This window comes from Carcharodon carcharias, chromosome 3 (assembly GCF_017639515.1).
Source record: "Carcharodon carcharias isolate sCarCar2 chromosome 3, sCarCar2.pri, whole genome shotgun sequence".
NCBI lineage: Eukaryota > Metazoa > Chordata > Chondrichthyes > Lamniformes > Lamnidae > Carcharodon > Carcharodon carcharias.
Window position 1 is genome coordinate 228,866,551 of NC_054469.1, and position 26,828 is coordinate 228,893,378.

General features: G+C 42.9%; 2 protein-coding genes across 5 annotated transcripts in view; one reads left to right on the forward strand and one right to left on the reverse strand.

The window, feature by feature from the left end:
* The first annotated feature begins 3,783 nt into the window (after positions 1 to 3,783).
* On the forward strand, positions 3,784 to 23,630 carry uba5 (ubiquitin-like modifier activating enzyme 5). Of its 2 annotated transcripts, XM_041183422.1 has the most exons (12): positions 3,784 to 4,064; positions 6,459 to 6,504; positions 6,600 to 6,689; positions 8,473 to 8,582; positions 10,706 to 10,792; positions 13,487 to 13,571; positions 13,737 to 13,841; positions 15,511 to 15,638; positions 15,913 to 16,048; positions 16,981 to 17,056; positions 18,688 to 18,794; positions 19,618 to 23,630. In XM_041183422.1, exons 1-12 carry the CDS (start codon positions 3,910 to 3,912, stop codon positions 19,702 to 19,704), a joined length of 1,212 nt encoding a protein of 403 aa, XP_041039356.1. In that variant the 5' UTR covers positions 3,784 to 3,909; the 3' UTR covers positions 19,705 to 23,630. The 2 variants fall into 2 exon arrangements, with proteins under 2 accessions (XP_041039356.1, XP_041039357.1); XM_041183423.1 differs by lacking the exons at positions 3,784 to 4,064; positions 6,459 to 6,504 and having other exon boundaries at positions 6,623 to 6,684.
* Positions 23,631 to 23,684: 54 nt separating this feature from the next.
* nphp3 (nephronophthisis 3) overlaps positions 23,685 to 26,828 on the reverse strand; it is a 68,784-nt gene continuing 65,640 nt past the window's right edge. For all 3 annotated transcript variants that reach the window (XM_041183420.1, XM_041183418.1, XM_041183419.1), the window contains exon 28: positions 23,685 to 26,337. In XM_041183420.1, coding sequence (XP_041039354.1) covers positions 26,157 to 26,337 — 181 coding nt within the window. In that variant the 3' untranslated portion in view covers positions 23,685 to 26,156. The remainder of the gene's footprint in view (positions 26,338 to 26,828) is intronic.

Here is a 26,828-nt window from a genome sequence, read left to right on the forward strand (position 1 = left end):
TGAAGCAGGTCACATGGGTAAGGTGGCCATGTTAGTTACCTGCTTTTAAAGTTAACAGCAGAAGATGATCTGAAACAGATACCCATTCAAAACACTTTCTAAATCATCAAACCAGCTGTAAAACAGCTAATAAGCCAAGGTAATGTACAGCTATATAAAAGCAAAACACTGCGGATGCTGGAAATCTGAAACAAAAATAGCTGGAAAAACTCAGCAGGTCTGACGGCATCTGTGGAAAGGAACACAGTTAACGTTTCGAGTCCATATGACTCTATGATGGAGAGTCACACAGACTGGAAACGTTAACTGTGTTCCTCTCCACAAATGCCGTCAGACCTGCTGAGTTTTTCCAGCTATTTTTGTTTTTGTGTAATGTACAGCTATACCTTGAAAGTGGGAGAAGGACTCTTCCTCCCAACATGTTCTGACTTCAAGTTCACCTGACCTCCTGGCAATTCAACTACAAGAACTCTCGCAGCTTAATGAGAATCCTCTGTTTTTACAAGACTTACATTCCAGCTAAAGCATCAATCCATCCAAGAAATTACAGACCTGCTTGATTGGCACCACATCCATAAACGTTCACTCCCTTCACCACCGACACACAGTGGCAGCAGCAGTATGTGTACCATCTACAAGATGCACTGCAGCAACTCACCAAGGCTCCTTAGACAGCACCTTCCAAACCCAAGACCCGCTACCATCTAGATGGACAAGGCCAGCAGATAGATGGGAACACCACCACCTGGAAGTTCCCGTCCAAGTCACTCACCATCCTGGCATGGAAATGCATCGCTGTTCGTTCACTGTCGCTGGGTCAAAATGATGGAACTCCCTCCCTAACAGCACTGTGGGTGTACCTACACCACATGGACTGCAGCGGTTCAAGGAGGCAGCTCACCACCACCTTCTCAAGGGCAACCAGGGATGGGCAATAAATGCTGGCCTAGTCAGTGATACCCACATCCCAGAAATGAATTTTTAAAAACTCTTGCCTCCTAAATGTTTGAATAGCGAGCTGGGGGAAACCTTATTCCTTTACATTTCTGCCCAGCAACAGTTGAACAGCGTTGGCAACAGGCTCCCAATGGAGGCTGTGCTGGAGAAATAAACCAGGGCAAATCTGAAGTCAGGAAATAGCAATCGCACTAGATTTTATTAAGCTGAAATATTTCTCCACCGGCTTTTGAAATATTGAGCATTTCGGTGGAGTTATTTCGTGCGGGAGGTGGGGGGTGGGGGGTGGTGTTTAAGGACCAAATGTTTGCAGGCAGGTTTCCAATGTAAACACTTTCTGTGTTGTCCCAAATCGCATTTTGGTGCTTTGCAATTTGTCTTGAGACAGGCTGGAGGGGTCAGAGCTGGGGGAAAGTCCCGAGGATTCAAGAGATCGTGGGACCTTCAGCACAGAAACAAATCATCCTTGGACTTGGCATTCTGGTTCTTCTCAAATTAACATTACGCTCCATGTATATATATATATATATGTAGCCAAATGCTTGTCTGGAATCTACACCGGGGTTTAGTGAGTGGACTGTCTAACAATGAAGGATTCGTGCGGGTCCTGTGGAAACTCTGGGAACCGTGAGAATAAAAGTCTCTCCACTGCCTCTTCATCAAAGGTGTGATTATCCCGGACTGGAGTGGTATCAGCCACGGTACACACACACACACACACACACAGACAGAGGGGAGAGAGAGCTTTCAGCTGGCAGACTGGTCTTAGCCAAGAGCCCCACTAGAGGGAACCCGTAAGGTAGAAAAGGAAAAAAGACCTCAATGTAAATAAAGCGTTCGGGTCTATAGACCGACTCTGTAAAACTGACAGCCTGCATGCACGGTTCCCCTGTTTGGGATGATGCAACTGGTTCGGGACTCAAGGGGTCTCCGCGAAAAAAGTGTGAATGGCAATGCACAGCACCTGTAACAGGCACCTATGGATTTAGGTCCCTCAGAACAAATTGGTACAAATGCCGACTAGGCTGCTGTGCATTTCTGACATTCCCAGGACTTGGAGCTTTCTTATTGGCTCGGGGAATCTATTGATGCAGGATGCAATGCAACAACACCCTGCATTTGTATAGTGCCCCGGGCTGCTTCAGTGTCTTAAAGGTGCTACGTAACATAATAGAACATCCCAAGTTACTTCACGGGGGCTTTATAAAGCAATATTTGACTCTGGGCTACATAAGTAGGTATTAGGATAGGTTTGGTCGAAGAGGTAGGTTTTAAGGAGTGTCTAAAAGGAGGAAAGATGGTAGAGAGGGGAGAGGTGTAGGGAGGGAATTCCAGAATTGCTGCGATTAAAATCAAGAGATCAAGATTAGAGGAGCACAGATATCTCAGAGGGTTGTGGAAGCTGGAGGAGATTATAGAGAAGGGGGAGGCCATGGAGGGATTTGCAAACAAGGTCGAGAATTTTACGATTGATGTATTGTCAGACTGGGGGAGCCACTTCCAATTAATAAAGAGAGGCCTTCAAAGAAAATGCCTCCAATGCCTAAGGGCAGCCCCTCGAGATCAAGGGTGACTTGCAAAAGAAAAAGACACATGATTATTTTTAATGCCTTTAATGATTGTTTCTCCCAGGTTTGCCCTCAGTTGTAGGTATTGTGTCCAGTTCTGGGCGCCAGACTATAGGAAAGATGTGTAGGCATTGGAAAGAGTGCAGAAAAGATTCACGAGAATGGTTCCAGGGATGAGGAACTTCAGATTGGAGAATTTGGGAATGTTTTCCTTAGAGAAGGTTGAGAGGAGATTTGATAGAGGTGTGCAAAATCATGAGGGGTCTGGACAGTGTAGATAGGAACAGTTTCTCTCTATTCATGAAAGGATTGAGAACAAGAGGGCACAAATTTAAAGTAATGTGCGAAAGTGACATATAGAAAAATATTGTCATGCAGCAAGTGGTGGCAGGTTCAACCTAGGCATTCAAAATTTCCTTAAGGGAATAAGGTTGCTATTTGAAAAGGAAGCAGGTGCAAGGTTATGGGGAGAATGGCAGCAGGTGAATTGCTCATTTGGAGAGCCAGTGCAGACACCACAGGACAAATGGCCTCCTTCTGTGCTGTAACAACTCTGCAATTCTCGATTTGCTGAGATGGCCACGAGATGAAATTTTTGTTTGCCGCAGACTTACAGGCCCGTCCTGGAGAAGTTGTTTCTCAATGGGGAGTAGGGTTGCCAACTGTGATCAAACGTATTCCTGGAAGTTTCATCCCCTGACTTGCCCCCACGCTCCAGCCATTCATCGGTCAACAAAATCCATCCTTGTGAGCACTGCATTCCTTCACCATTTGGAAAGCAAAAAGACTCATTGCCCAATTGGATGATGCTTGACTGTCAGCCAAACAGCTTTTTTTTTGATTTTTTTTAATATATCGGGGTAAAAAGAGATGTTCAAAGAAAATTATTTTTAAAAAAAAACAATCTTTTTTCAATGTCCCTATGATATTTCTCCAGGGCTGCACATAGCAGTGACATGGAAAATGATCTTCAAGTCTTGGAGCAATAATCTTTTAACTGAAACCAATTAAACCAAATCAAACAAATTGGGATAAATCAGGCACAGCCCCTAATTCAGGTCAGCTGTAAAACCAAGAACAAAATTTAAAGGAACCTTACAATCCAGGGCAATCCTGGAGGGTTGGCAACCCGTGAGTAACACCCCTGTTACGATTTTTCGCTACCGCGTGATCCTCTATCCAATCATTGCACGGCATTGTGCTCTGGTTTGTTACACGGCGTTCGATCCATTGTGACGTGACGTTCCGATGATGTCACCACGTTCGAGCTGCGTTGCGGATTTTTGATACGTGGCGTTCCACTGGCCTCTCTCTCTCTCTCTCTCTCTCTTCCTCCCTCCCTGCACCCGGCGCTCGTTCGCTTCCGCTGGACCCAAACTCGGAGATGATGGCAACTGTACCGGAGCTGCAGGCGAAAATCCGAGCGTTGGAGGACGAGCTGGCGGGGGAGAGGGCCAAAAAAGCCGGCTCGGGGGAGCAGCAGTGCCGGCGCAAGATAGAGAGGATGAGCGCGGAGGTGGTGGATTCCAACCCGTACAGGTGATGCTGGGCTGCGGCCGCCTGTCCTGTTGCAGAGCAGCGACACACTGCCCAGCTGAAAATGCCCCTGCCCATTTTGGGGAGGAGGGGTGGAGGGGAGGCAATAATGTCCTGCAGTAAGCTGGCCATGAGCTGTCTGTAACCATATGGTGCTTTGTCATTCCCCAGCTCCATTGCAGCTCCCGCAATCTACACCCTTTGCATATGCTGCACTGTTGAGTAGACATAAGGTTACCTAGGCTGACTTACACGTTGCTTTATAATTTTAAAAGTAAGCTTCCACCCTCTGTGAACTTGAGTTTATCTAAAACTCTGCTGCCCAGTTACTAAGTATCAGTAAGTTCCATTCATTCAGCGCTCACTGACCTACACTGCTTCCCCATCTTGATTTATTTTTTTTATTAAAGTTCTCTCTCTAATCCCCCAGACCTCTGCACTCCTTCAGCTCTGGCCTCCTGTGTGCCCTGACCTCCTCTGCTCTGCTGTTGGTGGCCGTGCATTAAGCTGCCTGGGCCCTAAGCCCTGGGGTTCCCTCCCTAACCCTCTTCACCCCCCCCCCCCACCGCGCCCCCTTTCCTTGCTGTTCGAAAGCCATCTCATTGACCAAGTATTTGGTGGTGTGCCCTTTGACAGTGTCAGTTTTTGTCTAGTTGCATTACTGTGCAGTGCCTTATGATGTTCTGCAATGTTGAGGGCACTGTATAGATGCAGGCTCTTGTTATAACTACATTGATCCTTCAAAAATTGATTAAAAACAGTAAAGGCACCCCTAAACTGATGAAAAATAACCCTACACTGTGATTACGGAGCAGTAATCTTACTGAAGGAACATTCTGCTTGCTTTGTCATTGCCCCTCAGATTGCTGCTACGTCCATTATATATAGCATCGATGGGCCGAAGGGCCTTTTTCTGTGCTGTAGACCTCTATGACCAAGAAATTCCTCTGCTTCCAAGTTAGTAATGTTACAAGTGTTATAACATGGGAGTGTCTACAATCCAGATAAGGTCTCCTGGTACAATAAGCCCATTTCTCCTGGATATGTCTCAACCCATCTTCTCATAGCAACCCTTCATAAACACATCCCATGACCCCCTCAAACTCATTAATGTAGCGTACTTTAATTAGGAATGGTAGTATAGTAGTTACTGGACTAGCAATCCAGGTACCTGGAGTAATGCTACAGAGACATGGATTCAAATCTCACCCTGACAACTGAGGAATTTAACTTGTGTTAATTAAATAAATATGGGGGGGGAGCTAGTCTCAGTAATGGTGACCATGTAACTACCCGATTTTCATAAAATCCCATTTGGTTTGCCAGTGTCCTTTTAGGGAAAGAAATTCAATGTCCTTGCCTGATTTGGCCTACATGTGACTCCAGAACTCTCAATGTGGATGTCTCTGAAATGGCCTAGCAAGTCACTCAGCTGTGAAGAAGCTGGCTCACCACCACCTGGATGGACAATAAATGCTGACCTTTGACCCGCCCATCCGAATTCAACAAAAGAAAAGCTTTAGTCGCCTGTCCTGATACATGACTCCACAACTCTAATCCTTTATCTTCCTTTCTGATTAATCTCACGTTCTTGCAACACTTTGTTTCTAACTTGTATTCCCTGGTATTTTAGTTCCTTGCCATAGTGACTAAAGAATCTGTGGGAGGAACCGATTTATAACTTCAGTAAGTTACATTGGGAACATTCCAAGATGCTCCTGCTCCATCTTCTCGTGTCATTTGATAAGAACCTGAGAGATAGGAGCTGGAGTAGACCGTATGGCCTGTGGAGCCTGCTTTGCCATTCAGTATGATCATGGTTGATCTGCCTTAGTTCCACTTTCCCGCCCACTCCCTGTATTGCTTGTTTTCCTGAGAGACTAAAAAAATGTCTATCCCAGCCTGAAATGTATTTAATAATGGAGCATCCACAACCCTCAGGGGTGGAGAATTCCAAACATTCACAACCCTTTGAGTGAAGAGATTTCTCTTCATCTCAGTCCACATGATAAACCACCCCAAACTCATCCTGAGACTGTGGTCCTGGGGTCTAGATTCCCCCAACCAGAAGAAATGACCTTGCAGTATCAATCCTATCAAGCCCCTTTGGAATCTAATATTTTTCAAACAGATTGCTCCTATTCTCCTGAACTCCAATTTACTCAGCCTCTCAAGCATAACACAACCCTCTCCATCCCGGGAACCAATCTAGTGAACCTTCACTGTACCACCTCCAATGCAAGTATATCCTTCCTTAAATATGGAGACCAGAACTGCACACAATATTCCAGGTGTGGTCTCACCAAAGCCCTGTACAATTGGTGAGAATTGATTGAACGTAGTTTACACGCTTTATCTCTTTCTAACCTGTTCAACAATATTTTCCGTTTCATTTAGTCGGCTGATGGCTCTCAAACGGATGGGAATTGTTACAGATTATGAGGTGAGCGGGATTTGTAAATAACCCATGACCAAGTTTCTGTTAGGTAACCATTCATAACGAGACTGAAGTATTTTTTTTCTAACTTGTGTAAACAGAAAATTCGGGAGTTCACCGTGGCAGTTGTGGGTGTCGGTGGGGTTGGAAGTGTGACTGCTGAAATGTTGACAAGATGTGGCATTGGTAAGGTAATGCGAATTTTCCACTTCCTTTTGATCTTCATAGTCTCTGCACCCACTAAACCGTAGGGATGCCAAAACCATTCTGCGCACATTTGGCATCATAAAAGCAGTTGGAGTGTGGGCACGAGGCATTTAAATGCCTCCACAAAACAAGTTTTTGTATTTCATGGTCATCGTCTCACATTGTCTTTTTCTTAAACCTTTGAACACATTCCCTGAAGAAATTAAGAGTGTATATATTCTAAAGCAGCACGGTACAAGGCATCCTTTCGCACTAGTGATTTGTGGGAAGACGTTTTAGACATAGGATACCATTTAGCCACTCGAGCCTATTCTGCCATTCAGTCAGATCAAGGCTACTCCATATATCCCCTTTGCGCCATATCCCTTAACACCTTTAGTTAACAAAAGAAAATTGTCAATCTCAGATTTAAAATTAGCATCAGTTGCCATTCGTGGAAGGGTGTTGCAAACTTCTACCACCCTTTGTGAGAAGTATGTTTTCTAATTTCACTCCTGAAAGGTCTGGTTCTAATTTTTAGACTGTACCCCCTAGTCCTAGACTCCTCAACAAGTGGAAACAATTTCTCTCTGTCTACCCCTTCTGTTCCCATTAATATCTTGAACACTTCAATCAAATCATTGCTTACCCTTCTAAATTCCAGGGTATGCAACTGTAATTTGTGTCATCTCTCCTCAGAGAGGGGGCGGGGCAGTGAGAGGGGAGTCAGAGATGGAGCGAGGTCAGAGAGGAGGAGGAGGAGAGAGAGAGAGAGAGAGAGAGACAGACAAGGGAGTCAAAGGTTATAGGGGATAGACATGACAGTAGAGTTGAGGCCACGATCAGATCAGCCTTGAGCTTATCAAATAGCACACAGGCTCAAGGGGCTGAATGGTCAGCTCCTGCTCCTAGTTCATATGTACCTATGTCAATAATTTAACCCTTGGAATCCAGATATCAATCTTGTAAATCTGCAATTCACTCCTTCCAAGACCAATATATCCTTCCTGAGGTGTGGGGTCTAGAAATGCTCGCAGTAACACCAGGTGCACAGACCTGCTTTAAATATATTTCCGGTGTAAACAGAGAATGCTATGACGACCCTACTCGAGGTGCTGACAGCTCACTCAAGACTGTATCACCCATGAAATACACAGCACCCGTTTATATTCTATGGGTCCTCCTAATGCTTGATTCAATCTTGATTCAATACTGATTTAAGGGGAGAGGGTGGCCTAATGGTAATATCGCTGGACTAGTAATCCAGAGGACATGTATTCAAATCTCACCATGGCAGCTGGTGGAATTTAAATTCAATTAAACAGTTTTTAAAAATCTCTGAAATTGAAAGCTCTCCTCTGTAATGGTGACCATGAAAGTATCATCAATAGTTGTAAAAACCCATCTGGTTCGCTAATGTCCTTTTCAGGGGAGGAAATCTGCCATCCTTACCCGGTCTGGCCTAGCTGTGACTCCAGATCCACAGCTAATGGTTCCCTGTGAAATGGCAAGGGGCAACAATTAGGGATGGGCAATAAATGCTGGTGATGCCCACATCCCAGGCTAGAATAAATAAAAACAAAGATCGTACTGTTAGCTGCGTGCACCCAGAGCCTGAGGTGCCATTAGACTGTAGACTGACAGGGTTATTGCTTTGCACAAGCTGATCCTGAGGAGTCATAATGACAGGGTTTCCACAATTGGTTTAAATAAAAATTGTAAGCAAGTCAAATTAAGCAGTTGATTGGATAAATCGGAATGATGCTCTTTTTCTTTTCTAACTTCCAGCTCTTGCTGTTTGACTATGACAAGGTTGAACTAGCCAATATGAACAGACTCTTCTTTCAGCCTCACCAAGCTGGCCTAAGTAAGGTGGAAGCGGCTAAACAAACACTGAGGTAAAGCAAATCACGGTTATCACCAAGACTGTCTTGTTCTCCCCCCTTGTGAGCTGGGGAGTCAGAGGTGGACTTGTGCGATTGTTATGATACGACAGGTGGCATTTGCCAGGCTGACCAAATCCCAAAGGGAAACTTGGCCAAGCTGTCGCAACGATTTGCAATTTGTATTTTTATTATGAGAAGACGTGTGCACTGAAGTCAGAAGTAAAGAGTCCACTACCACTTTTGGAGATTTTAAGGATTAAATTAAAATATTCATTAACAAAATAAAAGACAACTTAAACAGAAGATTACAGTCACACAGTTAAATTTAACTTTACAACATTTCCCAAAAGGTTTCTACTGAACTAGGGTCCCAAATAAACAGCCTTTTCCAGGCAACAGTCCACAGAGATTTTTAATCTATAAAACATCCAGTAATATTATCGCAAGGGAGGTATTTCACAGCTTCTCTCTCCATCTCACTCGAAATCCAAGGCTTTTAACAAAACCTTGCTTACTGGGACAAGCAAACACTTTTCTGGGTGGCCAGAGGCTGCTTCTTTACCAGTCTGTCTTCATACAGTCCACTTTTTATGATCTCACATGGCCACTCCCATACAGCTGTCAATCTTTCCTTAAATATATTTTGCCCCCTTTGATGATTCAAATCCATTGTTTTAAACTTTCTTTGAAACTCAAACTCTTCCAAATATAAGATCTTTCATGTTTCCATCTTGTTTTTGCTTTTGGGTCAATAAAACATGATATCCCCACTACTTGTTTACCTATGAACTTCTGCAAGATGCAAACATTTTCCTTGTCACTTTCTAATTCCCCTTTGAAGTTCAAATGACATCTTAACATATCTAAAGATACAAATGGTAGCTCGTCCATTTCCATTTCAAAATGCCCGCTTTTACACTTAATCCCTTTGATGATTTAACCTTGTAGTCTGACTGTCTTCAGTTTAACTAAATTAGTCACACACACAAACATACACACAGAGCCCCCACAAGCCTGCTTTAGGGGAACAATAAGAAATTTCCTTTACACAATTGTCTGCTGAACTTGGTGGAAAAAAGCATTTTACATTAAATATCCATATCTCTGATAATGCAATAATGGAAAAGCTACTGAGAGGTTAATAAACTACTTGGTGGTGATGCCGAGCCACACAGAGTTAAAAGGTCAAAACTAAAGTTCGTCTCCGACCCAAAATGTGTGTCTCCACAGATGATGTCTGACCTGTGGAGTATTTCCAGAAGTTTCTGTTTCTATGATTATTATTAGAGCAAAAAAGGTGCCAAGTTCAGTTTTGCCTAGGTGTGCTTAGTTGTGACAGCAGATGTACAAGTTTGAGGACATTTGTGTGCAACGTAAGTGAGCGTGTGATGTACTTGCACCAAATTTCCACAGTTGGTTTTATGCATCCTGAATACTGATGGAAAAAGCTTTCTCCTCTTCTCTAGAAAGGGGCAGATCCGATAGAGATATTTAAGATCATAAAGGTTTGGTAGGGCAGACATAAATATTTTCATGGACGAGAGACACCAAAGTTAGAGGTCGTCAGTATAAGATAAAGGCCGGGATTTTCCGGCCCCGTTGGAGATGGGACATCCCCTGGGTGATGCAGTGCCCCAGCCAGAAGCCCATTGACTGGCAGCAGGTTTGGGGTGTGGAAAATCCCACCCAAAGTTTAGATAAATCCGATAGGAAATTCTGAAGAGACCTCTTTAGCCAGAGAGCGGTGAGAATGTGGAACTCACTGCCACGAGGAGCTGAGGTGAATGGAACAGATGCATTTCAGGGAAGCTAGGTGAAGAGGGGTGGGACAAGGCTCGTGAAGAAGTTGGACAAGTTGGGCTGAATAGCTTGTCCCCTAAAAGTAGACTCGATGTTTTAGCAACAGACCTGTGGAAATCTAGTGAAACTTCCAGCCAACTCGATCTTCTGTTTTTAACCGTCTGATCCTTAATTATGTATCATGGGCGAGTGGATTCTTTCAAGTGCAAATGACTCCCGCCCCTGGTGCTTTGAGAAGAACACATGCAATAATGTTATTATTAATGTTGCTAATGTAGTGAATTTCACAGCCCATCGGGAGCTGAATGTAATTGGCCTGTTCCATGCATTTACAGGAATATTAATCCTGACGTTCAGTTTGAAGTTCACAACTACGACATCACAACAGTGGACAGCTTTCAGCGATTTGTGGATCGAATCAGGTTACGTTTAAGATGCAATTAGGAATCATGCTCCTCGTTTTCCATATGCCACTTAAAAATGCTTCTTTCATAGATTCTCGCAGCACCGAAGGAGGCCATTCAGCCCATTGTGTCTGTGCTGGGTCTTTGAAAGACCTACTCAATTATTCTCACTTCACAGCTCTTTTCCTGTAGCCCAGCAAATGTGTTTAGTCTAGGAATTAGAAACTGGAGTCACAAGTAGGCCAGAAAATTAGGGGTGGCAGGTACATGGACCTGAAAGGCATAAGTATCCCGCTGCGCTTTTACAACCCCGAAATTTCCTTAGCCATTTCCTACTGTCAGCCCATTAATGAACAGTTTTTTTTTCTTAAATTCAATCCGGAACTCGTCATGCTGGCGTTTGAAATCACGGCCTCTGCATTGTCAAAATCCAGTGCCATAATCACTAACAAAAGAACCAAAGACGAAATGAGAGAAAGTTGTTTTTTTTTAAACGTAGTGAGTTGTGATGAATGTTCTGCCTGAAAGGGTGGGGAGTGGAGGCAGATTCAATCACAGCTTTCAAAAGAGAATTGGAAAAGTACTAGAACGTAAAAATAAATATGCAGACCTAGGGGGAAAGAGTGGGGGAGTGGTGCTAGCTGGATTGCTCTGAGAACTGGCATGGACTCGATTGCCTGAATGGCCTCCTGTCTTGTAAACACTCTGATTCTGTTACCAGACCCAAACAGTGCTACTTATGACCATCCTGTTTCACCTGGTAACAACACTGCTTCTGTAGGCTCCAATAACAATTATTCCTCATTGTCACCAGTGGAGGGCCTGTTTTCTCACCTTCATGCTGAGCTTGTTACAGGCCAGTGCTGTTGTATCATTGCTGACTCAAACACAACACTTGTCAACCATTGCAAAAGGCAAGGGGGCAAAGGACCAAAGGTGTTTCTATTTGAGTGCTATGTAAGCTGACAGAGATGAGGAGAAACGTTCTTGTACACAGGGTTTGAGAGCCTGAAGGATACATTGCTGAAGTGGAGACTGTGTCAACGTTTATGAATAAATGAATGAAGGAAATGGGGGTCATGAAAGGATTGGGGAACAGGGCAGGTTTATGGGATCAGGACCACTGCTCATGCGATGGATGAACACCAAGACTGACAAGATGGGCCAAATGGCCTGTGTTTTCTTGTTATGTTTTCTACATAATTGGCCTGCAATATAAACTATGTGGATTCCACAATAAACCAAAAGACTTGGATGTTTGTAGCGAAATTCACATTCTCAGGATGTCCCAAAGCGCTTTACAGGCAACGAGATCGTTTTTGAAGTGTAGTCACTGCTATAAATGCAGGAAACGCTGCAGCCAATTTGTACACAGCAAGCTCCCACAAACAGGAATGTGAAAATGATCGGATGACTTGCTTTTATGATGTTGATTGGGGGATAAATATTCACCAGGGATAACTCCCCTGTTCTTCAAGATAGTGCAGTGGGATCTTTTATGGGGGAGCTGGTGGCACAGTGGGATTGTCACTGGATTAGTATTCCAGAGGCCCAGGGTCATTACCCTGGAGATTTGGGTCTGAATCCCACCATGATAAATGGTGTAATTTGAATTCAATAAATATCTGGAATTAAAAATCTGATGGTGTCCACAAAACCATTGCCAATTGTCGTAAAAACCAATCTGGTTCACTAATGTCCTTTAGGGAAGGAAATCTACCATCCTACCTGGTCTGGCCTACATGTGACTCCAGACCCACAGCAATGTGGTTGACTCGTAAATGCCCTCTGAGCAATAAATGCTGGCCTAGCCAGCGATGCCCACATCCCACGAATGAATAAAAAAAACCCATCCAAGAGGGCAGACCGGGCCTCGATTTAATGCCTCACCTTAAAGACAGTGCAGCATTCCCTCTGTAGTGTTGGCCTAGATTTTTGGGTTCAAATCTCTGGAGTGGGACCCGAACCCACACCCTTTTGGCTTGGAAGGACAACCTGCTACCACCTGAACCACTGGCTGACACCTCTTCGTGACGAGGCTCCTTCACTGTTACAGGATCAAAATCCTGGAAGTCCCACCCCGGCAGCACTGTGGGTGTGCCTACACCGCCCGCAACGGTTCAAGAAGGCAGCTCACCAGCACCACCTCGAGGACAATTAGGGATGGGCAACAAATGCTGGCCTTGCCAGCGACACCCACATCCCATGAAAGAGCTTTTAAATTAAAAATAACCACGATGCATAGATGAATTGCCAGCTCACCCTTGGATAATTTGACAGACTTTACCTCCACTCTACCTGGTTACGGTTTAGTTCACTGCCCCATATCCTTACCAAGGCTGTGGGCCAAGAGTGTGAGCTTCTCATCCAAGCCTGTCACTGATGCTATTCCTGAAATAACTGCCTGCAATAATTCCCAAAGGAAAAGACCTTCACCGCCCCCCGCCCCCCACCCCACCCCCCCCTCCAAATTACCGTGCTGAATGTTGGCCAGCTTTAGGTTTTTGAGTGAGGCAACATTTGGACCTGGCCACGTTTGGCATTTGTTTTCTTCAACCTTCTTAAACGTTTCCTGGATTTTTTGGCCGAGAATTCCCCACTTTCCATCCCTTCTGTGCTCTTCCGTGATGCCTCCCTCGTGTTTGTGCCTCTTTCCAGACGGAGCTCTCCGCCAAAGGGTTTAACCCATCCCTGTGATTTGATTTGAATTAGGAATGGTGGATTGGAGGAAGGAAGACCTGTGGATCTAATACTGAGCTGCGTAGACAATTTTGAGGCTCGTATGGCAATAAACACAGTGAGTGTTTGATGGACGTCGGCTTCGCAGGAGCTGATGACCTCGATGTTTATGTTTTATAAGTCATTTCCCGTTAGTGTCATGAAATGGAGTCTTTTTGGTAGGATTGTATGTTTCTTTTCTCTTCTGTTGCACATCTCTGAAGAGTCATTTTCTTGATTTCAGGCGTGTAATGAGCTTGCTAAGGTGTGGATGGAGTCTGGGGTCAGTGAGAATGCAGTCTCGGGACATATCCAGCTTCTCATTCCAGGGGAGACAGCCTGTTTCGCGGTATGTCCAGTGCTGTTCATTGTGCTTCTGTCTTCAGGGTTGCAAATAAATATTCACCAAGCAAAATTCTTTCTTAGCTTCACGGGCACAAAGTTGCATTTGGGTTTAGGTCGGTGAAGGCTCTGTTCATTGATCGTGTTCGCTTTGTGAAGATACCTGAACCGTGATTGAGGGATACTCATATCGCAGCTCATCTCAATGATAAACACAGTGAGGGACACGATGGTTAACACTTCCCTTCCTGGAAGTTTTAAACTCATATTTGTTCAAAGAGTGACTGTGCGATGCCATAATGTGTAGCGCAGTCATCGAGACTTTATCGTTTTTGCAGAAATGATAAATGTCAACAATGTATTTTTATATAATTAAACCATGAGGGGTCTGAATAGAGTAGATAGGGGGAAACTGTTCCTATTAGCAGAAGGGTCAAGGGAAGTAGGGAACAGTGATTTGAGGTGAATGGGAACGTGGCATGAGAAAAAAATTCTTTAACGCAGTGAGTAGTTAGGGTCTGGAATGCACTGCCCGAGTGTGTGGTGGAGACAGATTCACTTGTGGCTTCCAAAGGGAATTGGATCATTATCTGAAGGGAAAAGATTTGCAAGGCTATAGGGAAAAAGGCAAGGGAGTGACACAGGTTGACTTCCTCTTGCAGAGGGTCAGAAGGAACACAAAGGGTTGAGTGGCCTCCTATCCCTTAATCATTCTATGATTCTGTGCCTTTCCTATGTGTACAGCTTAAGAAATCAGGCCTATTTGGATGTTAATACACCAGGATTTCTTTCTGCTAAAAGTTGGATAAATGTCTTTATTTGTAGTTGCTACATCATGTTTTTGGAACGTTTTGAAAGGTGAAGATTGCTAGCCCTGAACTGGGATGGGACCCACTCTGCCGGGCTAAATGTGACAGAATGGAAACTCAGCCCTGCTACCATTGGGGGCCACAGATCCTGTCATGTTTTTGGGGTGCGGGGATTGGGTGATTGGGAAAGGCCCAAAGTGCTCGCAAGGGCAGTCCAGCAATACCCACCCCAATTGTCCATCAGTTCTCAGGGAGTTCCCATGGGGGTATTCCACGAAGAAAGGTCAAGAAGAGGAAAGCTATACGTCGTTCTAAAAGAATGTTTCAAGATGAATCGGAGATCCTGGAGCCTTTCTCGGACCCCATCAGGTTTCACACCAGCTCCCTGATGGGGTGATTTCCAGTGAGGCCTCAGCAGGAGCAAATAGCCGGAACATCCAGAGGAATCCCTAGGACCTCACCCAGACATATCTGCATGACATCAGGCAATGGGCAGGAGGGTCTCCCCAGAGCCTCACTACAATTTGATGGGGCATCGCAAGTGAGGTGGCGTAAAGAGGTTGTGGCCCCAAATTCCCATCACTTCAGTGGAAACCTCCCTTTCTTCCCCCCGAGGCCATCAGAATTTCAGGCTCTGTGTTACTATGAATTGTAATGAATTAGCTGTGTGTGTGTGTGTGTGTGTGTGTGTGTGTGTGTGTGTGTGTGGAGTGCTTGCACTGCGCGCCTTATCAATTGCGGTTGTCGGGCGTGTGCCGTCGATCACGTTTGAATGATCACTGAGCATGTTTTTTAGTCAGTTTAAATTTCTGTTTACCGACCTGAGGTTACATCTTGAAGACTCCGTGTTGTGTGTTCCCATTGCAGTGTGCCCCCCCACTCGTGGTAGCTGCAAATATTGATGAAAAGACACTGAAACGGGAAGGGGTTTGTGCAGCCAGTCTACCCACCACCATGGGAGTCATAGCAGGACTGCTGGTACAAAATGTCCTGAAGTAAGTAGGTAAATATTAATTAAATAAATAAATAAATACGTGTCGGAAATCGGGTGTAAACAGTGTAGGTTTTGCTATGTCTGGTGTGACATCCCCGATGGTAGTTTCTTTTCCACACAACTGACTGCCAGAATTCCTTAATGGCACGTTAGTCCCAGACCACAAAACGCAGCTAAAACCAACTAGACATCAGCAAATCCAAAATAGTTTTATGCCTGGCTATTTAACAAATAATTCTGTGTTTTGTTTCGTGTTTTTTGTCTTGAATTTCCAGATATCTTTTAGGCTTTGGCTCCGTGAGCTATTACCTGGGCTACAATGCGATGCAAGACTTCTTTCCAACAATGGCCATGAAACCAAATCCCAATTGTGAAGATGGAAGCTGCAGGCTCCGACAGGAAGAGTACAAGGTGGTCCTTCAATTTAAGCAATAGTCAGTCCCTAAGGTGTACCTTTTTTAAAGACTGTGATGCTGTTCTGGCTCCACATACACACATCCCTTCACTATTTAGTTTCCCTGGCCCTTGCATATCATGTGCACAAGGGAGTTGAAGGTCTATCAGCTCCTGATCTCCTTGCGTTGCTTTGAGTCAACCACTAGAAGACTCATGAAAGCTGGCAATTGACTGCAGTCCTTCAATTCTTCTTTCCCTGACAGCATTTCTTAATACTAAGAAACTAGCTCCTTCATCCCAATTGGCGTGTGCTTTATTGCACTCACCAAGGTGAGGGAACAGCTTGTTGACTGGACGGTTTCTACCTGAAATATGTTGGGGTGACCTCACTGCAGCCCTGAGTGGGCACAAGTTTCCACCAAGTTGGCAATCTCACTCAGGCTGGTTTGAGAAATGGTAAAAATGCCATATTGGCGTGATGGAGGTTGTGATTGGGGAGGAGGGAAAGGTGTTGCGGAACAGCACTCAATCTGTACCAGTCTCTCCAGTGGCATGTTAGATACAGAGTAAAGTTCCCTCTGCTCTGCTTCAACAATATCCCTCGGCCCCTACTGCAGAAAGCACCCTTCCCCCACCCCCACAACCACCATCACACCAATATGGCATTTTTACCATTTCTCACACCAGCCTTTCTAAATAAGATTGCCAACTTGTTGGGGGTTAGTTGTGCCCACTGGAACATGCAGTAAGGAGGCCTCAACATATTCCCCGTAGAAACCTTACAGTCAGCAAGAGCAGAGACTGCCATCCCATTGACCCTAACCCTAACCCAAATCCCAATTTGAACACGAGCACCAGTAATGAAAAGGGGTCTTCTAACCCCTCACTGAAAAGTAACTCTGCTGCTTTGTGGAAGATGAATAAATGCTGTGCCATCTCTCTAACAGAAAAAAGAAGCAACACAACCAAAGCAACAATTAGTGGAAGAGAATGAACAGATCGTACATGAAAACAACGACTGGGGTAAGACCAGTTTGAGTGGGGCTGATTTTATTGTTGTACTTATTTTATTTCCTAATTGTTCAAGACACTCAGAGGCGCTGGTTGGGAAGCTAGTGATGATGAGAATTTAAGAATAGCCTCCTCCCAGCTGAAGAGCTGAGGAGTTGAATCTGGTGGCTTGCCCCCCCCCCCCCCCCCCCCCCCCGTTGTTTGAAAATAGATGTGGTGCAGAAGGCCCCACTGATGAATATAACTGAAGATAGAAGACACAGGAGAGTAACTTCACTAGACTGGAGAGTGACTGGATGATGCAGTGCATCACATCTCCTGTGTGCTTGACTTTCTAATGCCTCCTCTGCCTTCCTTGCACAGACCTCAACTCATTCCCGTACCCCACTGCTTGAAGCCTATCCTATACTAGGTACTGGTTATGTGTTAGCCCATGATGATGAGCACTGACTCCCTATTCCCAAGGTAATAAATACAAAATCTTAGCCGTGTTTGCAGAATCTTCCATGGCCTGTCCCTACACGACCTCTGCAACCAACTTCAGCTGTGTGTCCAAGCACAGACCCTCTAATGACAGCCGTCGTGGTTTTGCACTCTGGAATTTTCTCAGCTCCTTCAATTTGCAATAACCTCACCCACCTTTAAAAGTCTTCCATCAGATCTAATTTTTTTCCCTCTGATAATTGTCTTCCTTAAACATCTCCCATTTCTTGATCCATGGGTAAATAATACCATTTGCTTATTGTCTTGGGACATCTCACTCGATAAATCTGTGTTGGTATGAAGGAGTGGGCCTGTGAAAGCTGCTAAGCCAGGTTTTTGTGGAGAAGTTTCCACAAAGAAGACAGCTCACTAGTGCCACATTCCACCCCCCCCAATTCTTGTTCTTCTGTCTCTCTCTGTCCCCTCACATCCAAATCTCCCTCTACTCTCTCTCCCTCTCCCTCCACAATTCTCCCTCTGTTCTCCCCAGTCAGCCCCAGCTTCCGCTCTCCACTCACCTTCTAAGTTGCCATTTGTCACCCATGCTCTTGCCCCTATTTCTGTCTCATTCACACTTTCTCCCTTTCCCCCCAATGCAATCACTTCCTCACCACTTCTGTGCCTTCCCGTCTCTCTCTCTCTCTCACCATGTTATAGGTATATAGACTTTCCACAAGGTACACCTATCAAAGCATCCATCTTGGTGTTTTATTATACAGCTACATTAAACTTTGTCATGTTTGTGCCTGGTGCAGTCCACTAGATACCATTCGAGCTGCTGGTCAGACCCATCATCCACAGCTGGCTTATCTTGACGCACCTTTTTCCCGTTTGGGGAGTAGTGGGGAAGTGGTGGAACGATTCATGAGCTGATTATCAGCCCATTGAATGTCTCGGCAGAAGATAGTGAATCCTTCCGTGGGGAGGGGGAAGGGACAGACACACAGCATTTCAAATCCTACCTGCTGCTACCTTGTTACAGATTGGGGGAGCCCAAGGTTTCTGGTTAGAGGAATTATGAGGTTTTTTTTTTAATTAGCTGGAGGCTAATAGATAATAAATTTACATTTCTAGTGCCCTCTCACAGTAACTCATTTTGTGAATCATGTTGGCTGGTGTCCGGAATGATGTGATTGTGACACGCTCCTTAATTTGAGCAGGAATCGAGCTGGTTTCCGAGATATCAGAAGAAGAATTGAAGGCTGCTTCAGGTCCTGTGCCTGATCTTCCAGAGGGAATCACAGTCGCTTACACTGTGCCTGATAAAGTACGTCCAGTGTTAATACTGTAATAACACAACTTGGAACAACATTCTAAATGATAACAATAGATAGAAAAATTGTACTATTATGTTTTCTCTGAATAAAACTTTGTACGTGGAATAATGTTGAAAGAAAATTGACTTTGATAATTCGGAAATATAGATGGTCCTTCATACAAGACTTGTTTTGTATTTCCTATCTGGTTAGTCGTAACAGGCAGAGTACAGACTGTACTCAACCAGCCCACGCTTACAAAACCTAAAATGAAACGTCTGTTGTTAGATGTGATTCTGCAATTGGGCAGCACTTGCTGAACGATCCTGAATGCACTAATAACTATGCTAACAACCAATTTATGATGAACAGTCGAGCTTGCTAGAAGCGACATCCATTCATATGTAGGGACCCATTCTCTGCAAACGAAAAGAATATGTTCAAGCCTGGAAAGTCTCTAGATCCCCACTGCTTACTCAAGGCAATGCCTCAGCCAGAGTCACCTGAACAACCAATCTCCTGTAGTATAAATTGTTGTGAGCATTTGAAATTTGGTATTCTTGCATTTGTCCTGATAAGTGTAAGATGAAAAGCTTCAGCAACATTTCTCTCTTTTCAGCAATATCCAAGTTCTGTACTGAAGGGACTATTTATTTCCTATTACTGTGCTATCCTGCCCTGCTTCTAAGGTTGGGTTGGACACCTGCTCTCAGGCTTCTCTCCCTTACTGTATTATAGCCAGCTATTAAGAAGAATGCAAATTATCTAGGCTCTTTATTGAAGATGACTGACCATACCACTTACATTCTTGCTTGTTGTCTGTCCTATAACCAGGAGGAGGGCACAGATACCATTGGAGAGACAGTGCAAGAGACAGAACTGAGTTTGGAGGAGCTCATGGCTGCGATGAAGTGCCTTTAACAGTTTCATCAGTACTATCAAGTTTACCGAAGTGATGCAAATGATATGGACCTTTTTAAACCGAAAAGGCCTCGTTTCATGCAGCTGACTCATGGAAGTAACAGTCATCAGGAAGAGTAAATATAATAAAAGCACCATGTTTTAAATGCTAATTTTTTTTAACCCCAAGAATCATTTATCCTTTTTGAGGGCCACCATGCATTACCATCTCTTTGTATTCCTTAGGAGCTACTATGTTGGTGTAAACGTGTGACTATGTAATTAAACAATGCAACCTTAAGTGACATGAGTTGCAGATGTTTAAAATTCTAGGAAGTCAGTACCTTTTAATATAAAGAGGGAAATTAGAACCTCGATTATCCTCACTCCCAAAAATCCACAATTTCTGTGGGAAGTGGGAGACCCAAAGAATCCAGGACTCAGTTTCACATAGACCCAGCTTAATGCAATCAAGTGTTCTACTTAATGTCTCCAGGAGTCTGTAGGCTCTGGATTCTTGGTCCAAAAGGAGATAAGTATTTATTGTCTGGCCGTCCAGATGCTGGCAGAATTCACTGTTCCCACATCTCGTATTTATTTTTTGAGCCAGGAACCCAGCAGACTTCAGGCATCCGATCCAGAGGGGAGTTTGAAACTTATTTATAAAACAGAGAATTCGGCAGTTGTCACTTGCGCTCGGTGAGAACTTGATCATGCAATAGTCAAAGGCTAAAAAAAATGTTAGATTATGAATGGGGTCTCTGCCAATTTCCATTATCCGACACCCCCATTGTTATGGCAGGTTCCATTTCCGTGCATAATGGGGTGATAATCCAGCAAAATAGCTAAAACTAAAAGGGAATTTTTCTTCTTTCAATCTGTGCTTGATACCTTTAAAAAATTTCAGCTGAATATGGGGATAAAGTGAAGATAATGAGTGAAATCCCCAGATGTCTGTTTGGACAAATGAAAGACAAAGGGACTTATTCTCTTTGAACAGGTATAATTTTTGGTGTTTTGACCTGTAAGTTTTGAAGTGTAAATATATAGAGACTAGGCTGGGAAATAATTTCTGGTACATTTATCCAGTTAGATGAAAAGCAGACTGAGGTTTTATTCTAACTGCATATTTGACTGATAAATATACCTTAATTGTTATAACATGTGTATGGGTTATTCATCATAGCGAGTCTGTTGGAATTTATCCTCCACACAAACAAGCTAATGGTCTTTAATCATACATTCCCTTTGTGATTCCATAACCATTCTCATCCCCTTCCCCATTTCCTTTGTCTCCCTACCCAACCCAATCCTCACTAATGCATTCATTGATTCAAAACAAAATGGTGAGTTTAAAAAATGCCATTTTGGCATTCTCCACTTCAGACATGTTATTTTTTTCTAGCTTTAATTCAGAGAAGCACAGAAGTGTGATTCTCTGAACAGCACAGAAGGCCATTCGACCCATTGTGCCTGCACCAGCTCTCCAAATGAGCAAATCACCTACTGCCATTTCCCCCACCACCTCCCTGTAAGATTTTAAGATCGACAGTGAATACATTTACTATGAAAGACAGCAACTGAAAGGTGGTTTAGCTGATGGCGTGTAAGATGGAACACTGTTTAAACATTAAAAGGGCTTCAGGGGACTTTTGGAAAATATCTTTAGAAGAGATTTGAAATGAAGATTTTGGAACAGAATAATGATGAAACTTAAGTTTAAATCAGTACCTCATCGAAATCAACTGAAGTGTTCAACATTACAACTAACCTGTCACTATATGAAACAAGTTGCATCTGTTGTATTTAATAGCCAAAGCACAAGGCTTAACTAAAAGTTTGTTGCTGCTATTTTACACTTTAAACTTGCATCCTGTAACCTTAAACTGAATTTTGATCTTCGTATTGGATTAAATTTGATTAGTGTTTGAGATTGTGGGAGATTTTTGAGATGGGCCACAAAACAAGCAATGATTCTGGTAGAGTTGGTAGGCTCAGATCTTCTTACCACCAAGTTGCAGATAACAAATGGATGATCCACAGCAACTCTCTGGTAAATGGGCCAGCTTCTACACTGAACAGACCAGTAGGTCCCTCAAACTTCTATTTGGGAGTGGAGAGAAGGCTTCCTTGTTGGAAGTGATTCTAAGCTGACAGCAAGCCAGAGAATTATGGTGGAGCTGAAGGAGACACATGAATGCTCCCATTAACTCCACACAATGAGGGGGAATTAAAAAGCAAAAACACACCTTTTCACCCCCTCAACACATTGGATAAACTAGGACCAGTATGTACTCTGCATGCTCTACCTATTTCTCTGTGAAATTTGTGTCTGCAAAGTAGAAGTCATATTTTCATATTTAAACAACACTGTTTTGGGTGGAAGTATTAACACGTGAGTGCAAATGGTGTCCAAGATCTCCACCAGGTTTTCCTTTGCTTTCCAAACAAGGGAGTCAAGGGTTTGGTTATAGGGGGCAGATAGGAAAGTGGAGTTGAGACCACAATCAGATCAGCCATGATCTTATCAAATGGCAGAACAGGCTCAAAGGGCTGAATGGCCTCCTCCCACTCCCAAGTCCTTTGTCCCTAATACCTAAAATAATGATTAATCTCAAAAGTAATTAATTGAGAGAGGGGCTTTTGAGATGTTTAAACAATGTTGAGAGATATAAATATTTCTTTGGTCTGTAGATGTTTGATGGAAATACAACACAAACAAGCTCTGTATATAAGACGCCAATTTGGATTTTTCTTTGAATTCGTGTAGTGATACTTGAGTTTGAAGGAAAGTCAGAACACTGGTTGATACACATATGAGAACTTGATTCAAATTCAACTCCTAACACTTCAGTAAATGAGTGATATTGTTCCGAATGGCCATAAAGCTGGAAGATGAGGGAACTGAAGATTAAGTTATATCTCTGGTTTCACTGATAACTCATAGCCACGTAAGAAATTGGAATGAAAGGAGATTAGTGTAGATGATTTCCATGGGGGTTCTCCTAATCTCTCACCATAACTTCAAAATAAAATGTTGATTACTATTTATTCCATTCCATTCCTCTCAGGCTTCTGATAAAGTTATAGTTTTGGGGTGGTGGGGGAGGGGAGCAGTGTTGAGAAAGCTCCCACGGAAATTCTACTCCAACTATTTAAAGTTCCCAGAAGATAGTTTTGCATCCTTTTTCCTTGATTGGCATTTTTGGCCACAGAATATTCACCTAAGCTCACTGGTTTTCTATCCTCAAGATGACATTGCCAATCTATCTAATTACCTCAGTCTGTACCTATTCCTGATTATAAAGCAAAAGTCTGCAGCTGCTGAACATCTAAAACAGAAAAAGTTGGAAATACTCAGCAAGGCTGTGGAGAAAGAGCAGTGTCTAATCAGTCCTCCTGAACAGTGCTGGACCTGAAATGCTGACCAACTTCCATTTTCTCCAATGCTGCTTGACTACTGCGTATTTCCTTTTTCCTGATTTGTTCTCAAATTCCAGTCATATTGGTAGTCTGATATATATTCTATTTCTTTCTGAAACTCAGACTCATCAGTCCAGATCAACTAAGTATCAGATAGGCTTTTAACAGTACTTGCCAGAAGTGTCTCGGTGTCAATAATACCATTTAGATGCTTAATATACTACAACTGACAGGTATCCTCTGGTTTCACTGATAACTCATAGCCACGTAAGAAATTGGAATGAAAGGAGATTAGTGTAGATGATTTCCATGGGGGTTCTCCTAATCTCTCACCATAACTTCAAAATAAAATGTTGATTACTATTTATTCCATTCCATTCCTCTCAGGCTTCTGATAAAGTTATAGTTTTGGGGTGGTGGGGGAGGGGAGCAGTGTTGAGAAAGCACTTTTAATGTATCCAGTTATGCCAGATTGATTGTATCCACAAGTTATGCACCAACATAATAAAAGCTAGTGGATTTCATCACTTTGCACTGTGCATTATTCTATCCTACAAGAGTGTTCAGTACAATTCAAGTTCTTTCTTATATCTTTATTTACGATACTTCATTTTTTAGGATTTAATAGCTTTTTTTCTCAAACTAGGATAACATTACATATGTACAAAAATCCAAATACTTCATAAAATTTGAAAAAACCTTTTTGCTTCTTGACATAACTACGTGTTCCTATTTTCCCCTTTGTACAGCCTCAGGTTTGCTTTGAAGGGAAAAGTCCATGAAGATATGTGGGTCAAAATCCAAGCTGGACTTTGCTGGATGTATTTAAATTTTAGCACAAACTTCTGCATAAAAGAGTAAGGACAATAACTTACATTTATATAAGGCCTATAATGTAACAATGCTCCAAATCACTTCACAAAAAGAGGTCAGACTGAATCAAAAAGGGAAACAGATTAAAGTGTGCTCCAGAGGTAGGTCTGAGGGATGTTTCAGAAGATGCAGCAAAGGGGTATAGAGGAGTTAATAAATTGCAAAGGCCAAGTGGGTGAACACAATGCCACTGGGTGTATATTGCACAGTTTACAGCACACAACTGGCCAGTGTTTATGCTCAAGAACCTTCTCTCACCCTACATATTTAACCTAATCAACATATCTCTCCACTCCTTTCTTCCTCAAACTTTATCTAGCTTCCCTTCAAAGGTATCCATGCTATTCACCTTTACCACTCTATGTTGTAGCTAATTTCACATTCTAGCCACTCTCTGAATAAAGATGTTTCTCCTGGATTTCTTAGTGACTTAGATTTATGGACCCAAGTTTTAGACATTCCCACAAGTGGAAATTCCCTCTGCCCTATCAAACTCCATAGTCCCATGTCAGATCACCTCAGCTTTCTTTCTACTAGAGAAAAGAGCCCCAGTCTGTGGTCTTTCCAGATAAGTAATAAACCCTCAAATCTGGTCATCCTTGTAAATCCTTTTTTTTTTGCACCTCCAGCGAGTGCCTCTATGTCCTTTTTGTTACATGGAGACCAAAAATGTTCTCGTTATTCCTCTTGTGGTCTAACAAAGGTTCAAAAAAATTTAACATATCTTTTCTGCTTTTCAGTGCTGTCCCTCTAGAAACAAACCCCTCAGTGCTTTGCAATCTTTAGGCCTTATTAACCTGTGCTGCTCCATCTAATAATTTGAGAATCGTGCCCTGAGAACCCTTTGTGCCTCTATCCTGCAGCTCATTTTCCAAGGGTTATATACTCTCTCCATTCTTCCTACCAAAATGTACCACCTCATGCTTATTGAAATTAATTTCCTAATTACACATCTATTAACAGTCGTTTATTGCAGTCCTCAGTATTAACAATACTTTCCATGAATTTCCAAGTTTACCTATTAACCCTATCCTCATTGACCTCTATTGCCTTGCAATTCTTCAGCAAATTGTCAGAAAAATAAGAGGGTTGTCTGTATAACGTCAGTCCGCATTATTTTGATATCAAAATAAAGCTCCCTACCTCAGTGTTCTACTGGTGTGCAAACCAGAGGTGCCGTCCCTTGCGTGCAACGCCAAGAGTACATCACCCGGCAGACCAGAGTTGAAGAGTAGAGAATACGAGCTGGGATTCAGGTAGAGGAATGAGGCCATGGACTGAATGAGAGACAAGATGGAGAATTCTGAAGACAGTGTGCAGAAGGACTGAGAGAATGGGAGGTCAACAAAGATGGTGTTGATAGGTAAACATACTATTTTGTGGGATAGGTGTGGTGGGGTAATTTTGGATGAGTTGAAGTTAGTGGAGGATTGGATTTGGGAGGAGTGCACTGGAAAAATTGAATGAGGTGACAAAGGTGTAGGAGGAGGGTTTCAGTGGCAAAACGGGTGAGAGAACCAAATGTTTAAGTACTGTATTTAACATTGAGGTACCAAGCACACTGCTGAAACTAGCACTAGCGTTGATTCTCTATTGCATTTCCAAGAATATAAAGAATCTGCTCTGACAGCATTTCAAGCATAAATAAATATACATCCAGGTCCTTTTGTACAGCCTACTTCAGGGAGATTTCAGGCAGTTGAAGTTTCCTTCAAAAATGTTATTTTCCTTTCAAAGAAAGAAGGGTATTTCATATTGTTCGATTTAGGCTAACATTAAAACACTGATATACAAAATCAACACTGGTGCAAACTTCAAAAGGTGCTCACAAAATGTTGTTTCTTTTCACAAGCATTGTTTTTGTTTGATAGCGAATCCTTCATATACAAGTATGTTCTGCAGTTCAAGACAAGAGTTGGATTACGTGATCCAGACTTTTCCTTCTCTCCAATGTGCTACAAGTAATATTGCTTGACTTTCATTTTTCATTCTGATGAATTTCTGCAGGTTAAAAGCTACCAGAAAATTTCGATTTTAAACTTTAAACATAATTCCCTTTTAGACTTGACATGGCATACTGTACTCGGAGCAGCTGTAAAAACAAAAATAAAATTGACACTTTGTCCCGATAAGGTTTCACACCTCCAACTTCTCTGCTGTCCGTTCCTATCTGCAAGTCACCTGTGTCCCAATTCCAGGTAGGGATTAGGACCCAGAGCATTTCTTAAACTGAAAGTGTCTCCAGTAGATGAATGCTTTGAAAGAGCTTTTCCACCGACCACCGAGGCCTCAGCTTCCTTAATATCCATTGCTCTCTTGTACAGCTCAGCTGCCTTTTCAAAGTTGGCCTCCTCATAACTATAAAATAAATTGCAAGATAATATCAGTCTTGCATTCTGGTACACTAATGTGAACTTTTGTTCACTCAATATTGCAATTATCAAATTAAACTAAGTTAATTTTACAAAATTCTCTAATGCACATCCTCTTAAAGCACTCTGTGCCATAATTTGGCAGGTCACCAGTTCACACCCATGATTTTCAAGAGTGTCCAACCTTAATTTACGTCTAGCTAATTTAAAAACACCAAAATTATGTGAATACTTAAAGCAGATTAGGTTCTATTTTTATAATGGCATTTTAGTATTTCTAACCTGTGGAGTAAGCATATCGTAATTTATGGTTGTAATGTTACCTGTTCTTTCTGCCCCTCTCTTCCTCCCCAATCTCAATTACTCACATAATCTTCCCTCGCAATGTGATTTAGTAATCTGCCCCCTGACACGCTTACATGTGTGTTGCTCCTAACAATGACATTCAAACACATTGGATTGAATTTTCATTCCTTC

Excerpts from the sequence above, each read along its gene's own strand:
- uba5 (XM_041183422.1), top strand. The coding sequence starts at position 3,910 with ATGATGGCAACTGTACCGGAGCTGCAGGCGAAAATCCGAGCGTTGGAG. Across the intron at positions 8,583-10,705 it reads GCGGCTAAACAAACACTGAG|GAATATTAATCCTGACGTTC; the intron begins GTAAAGCAAATC and ends ATGCATTTACAG. Across the intron at positions 16,049-16,980 it reads TCCGACAGGAAGAGTACAAG|AAAAAAGAAGCAACACAACC; the intron begins GTGGTCCTTCAA and ends TCTCTCTAACAG.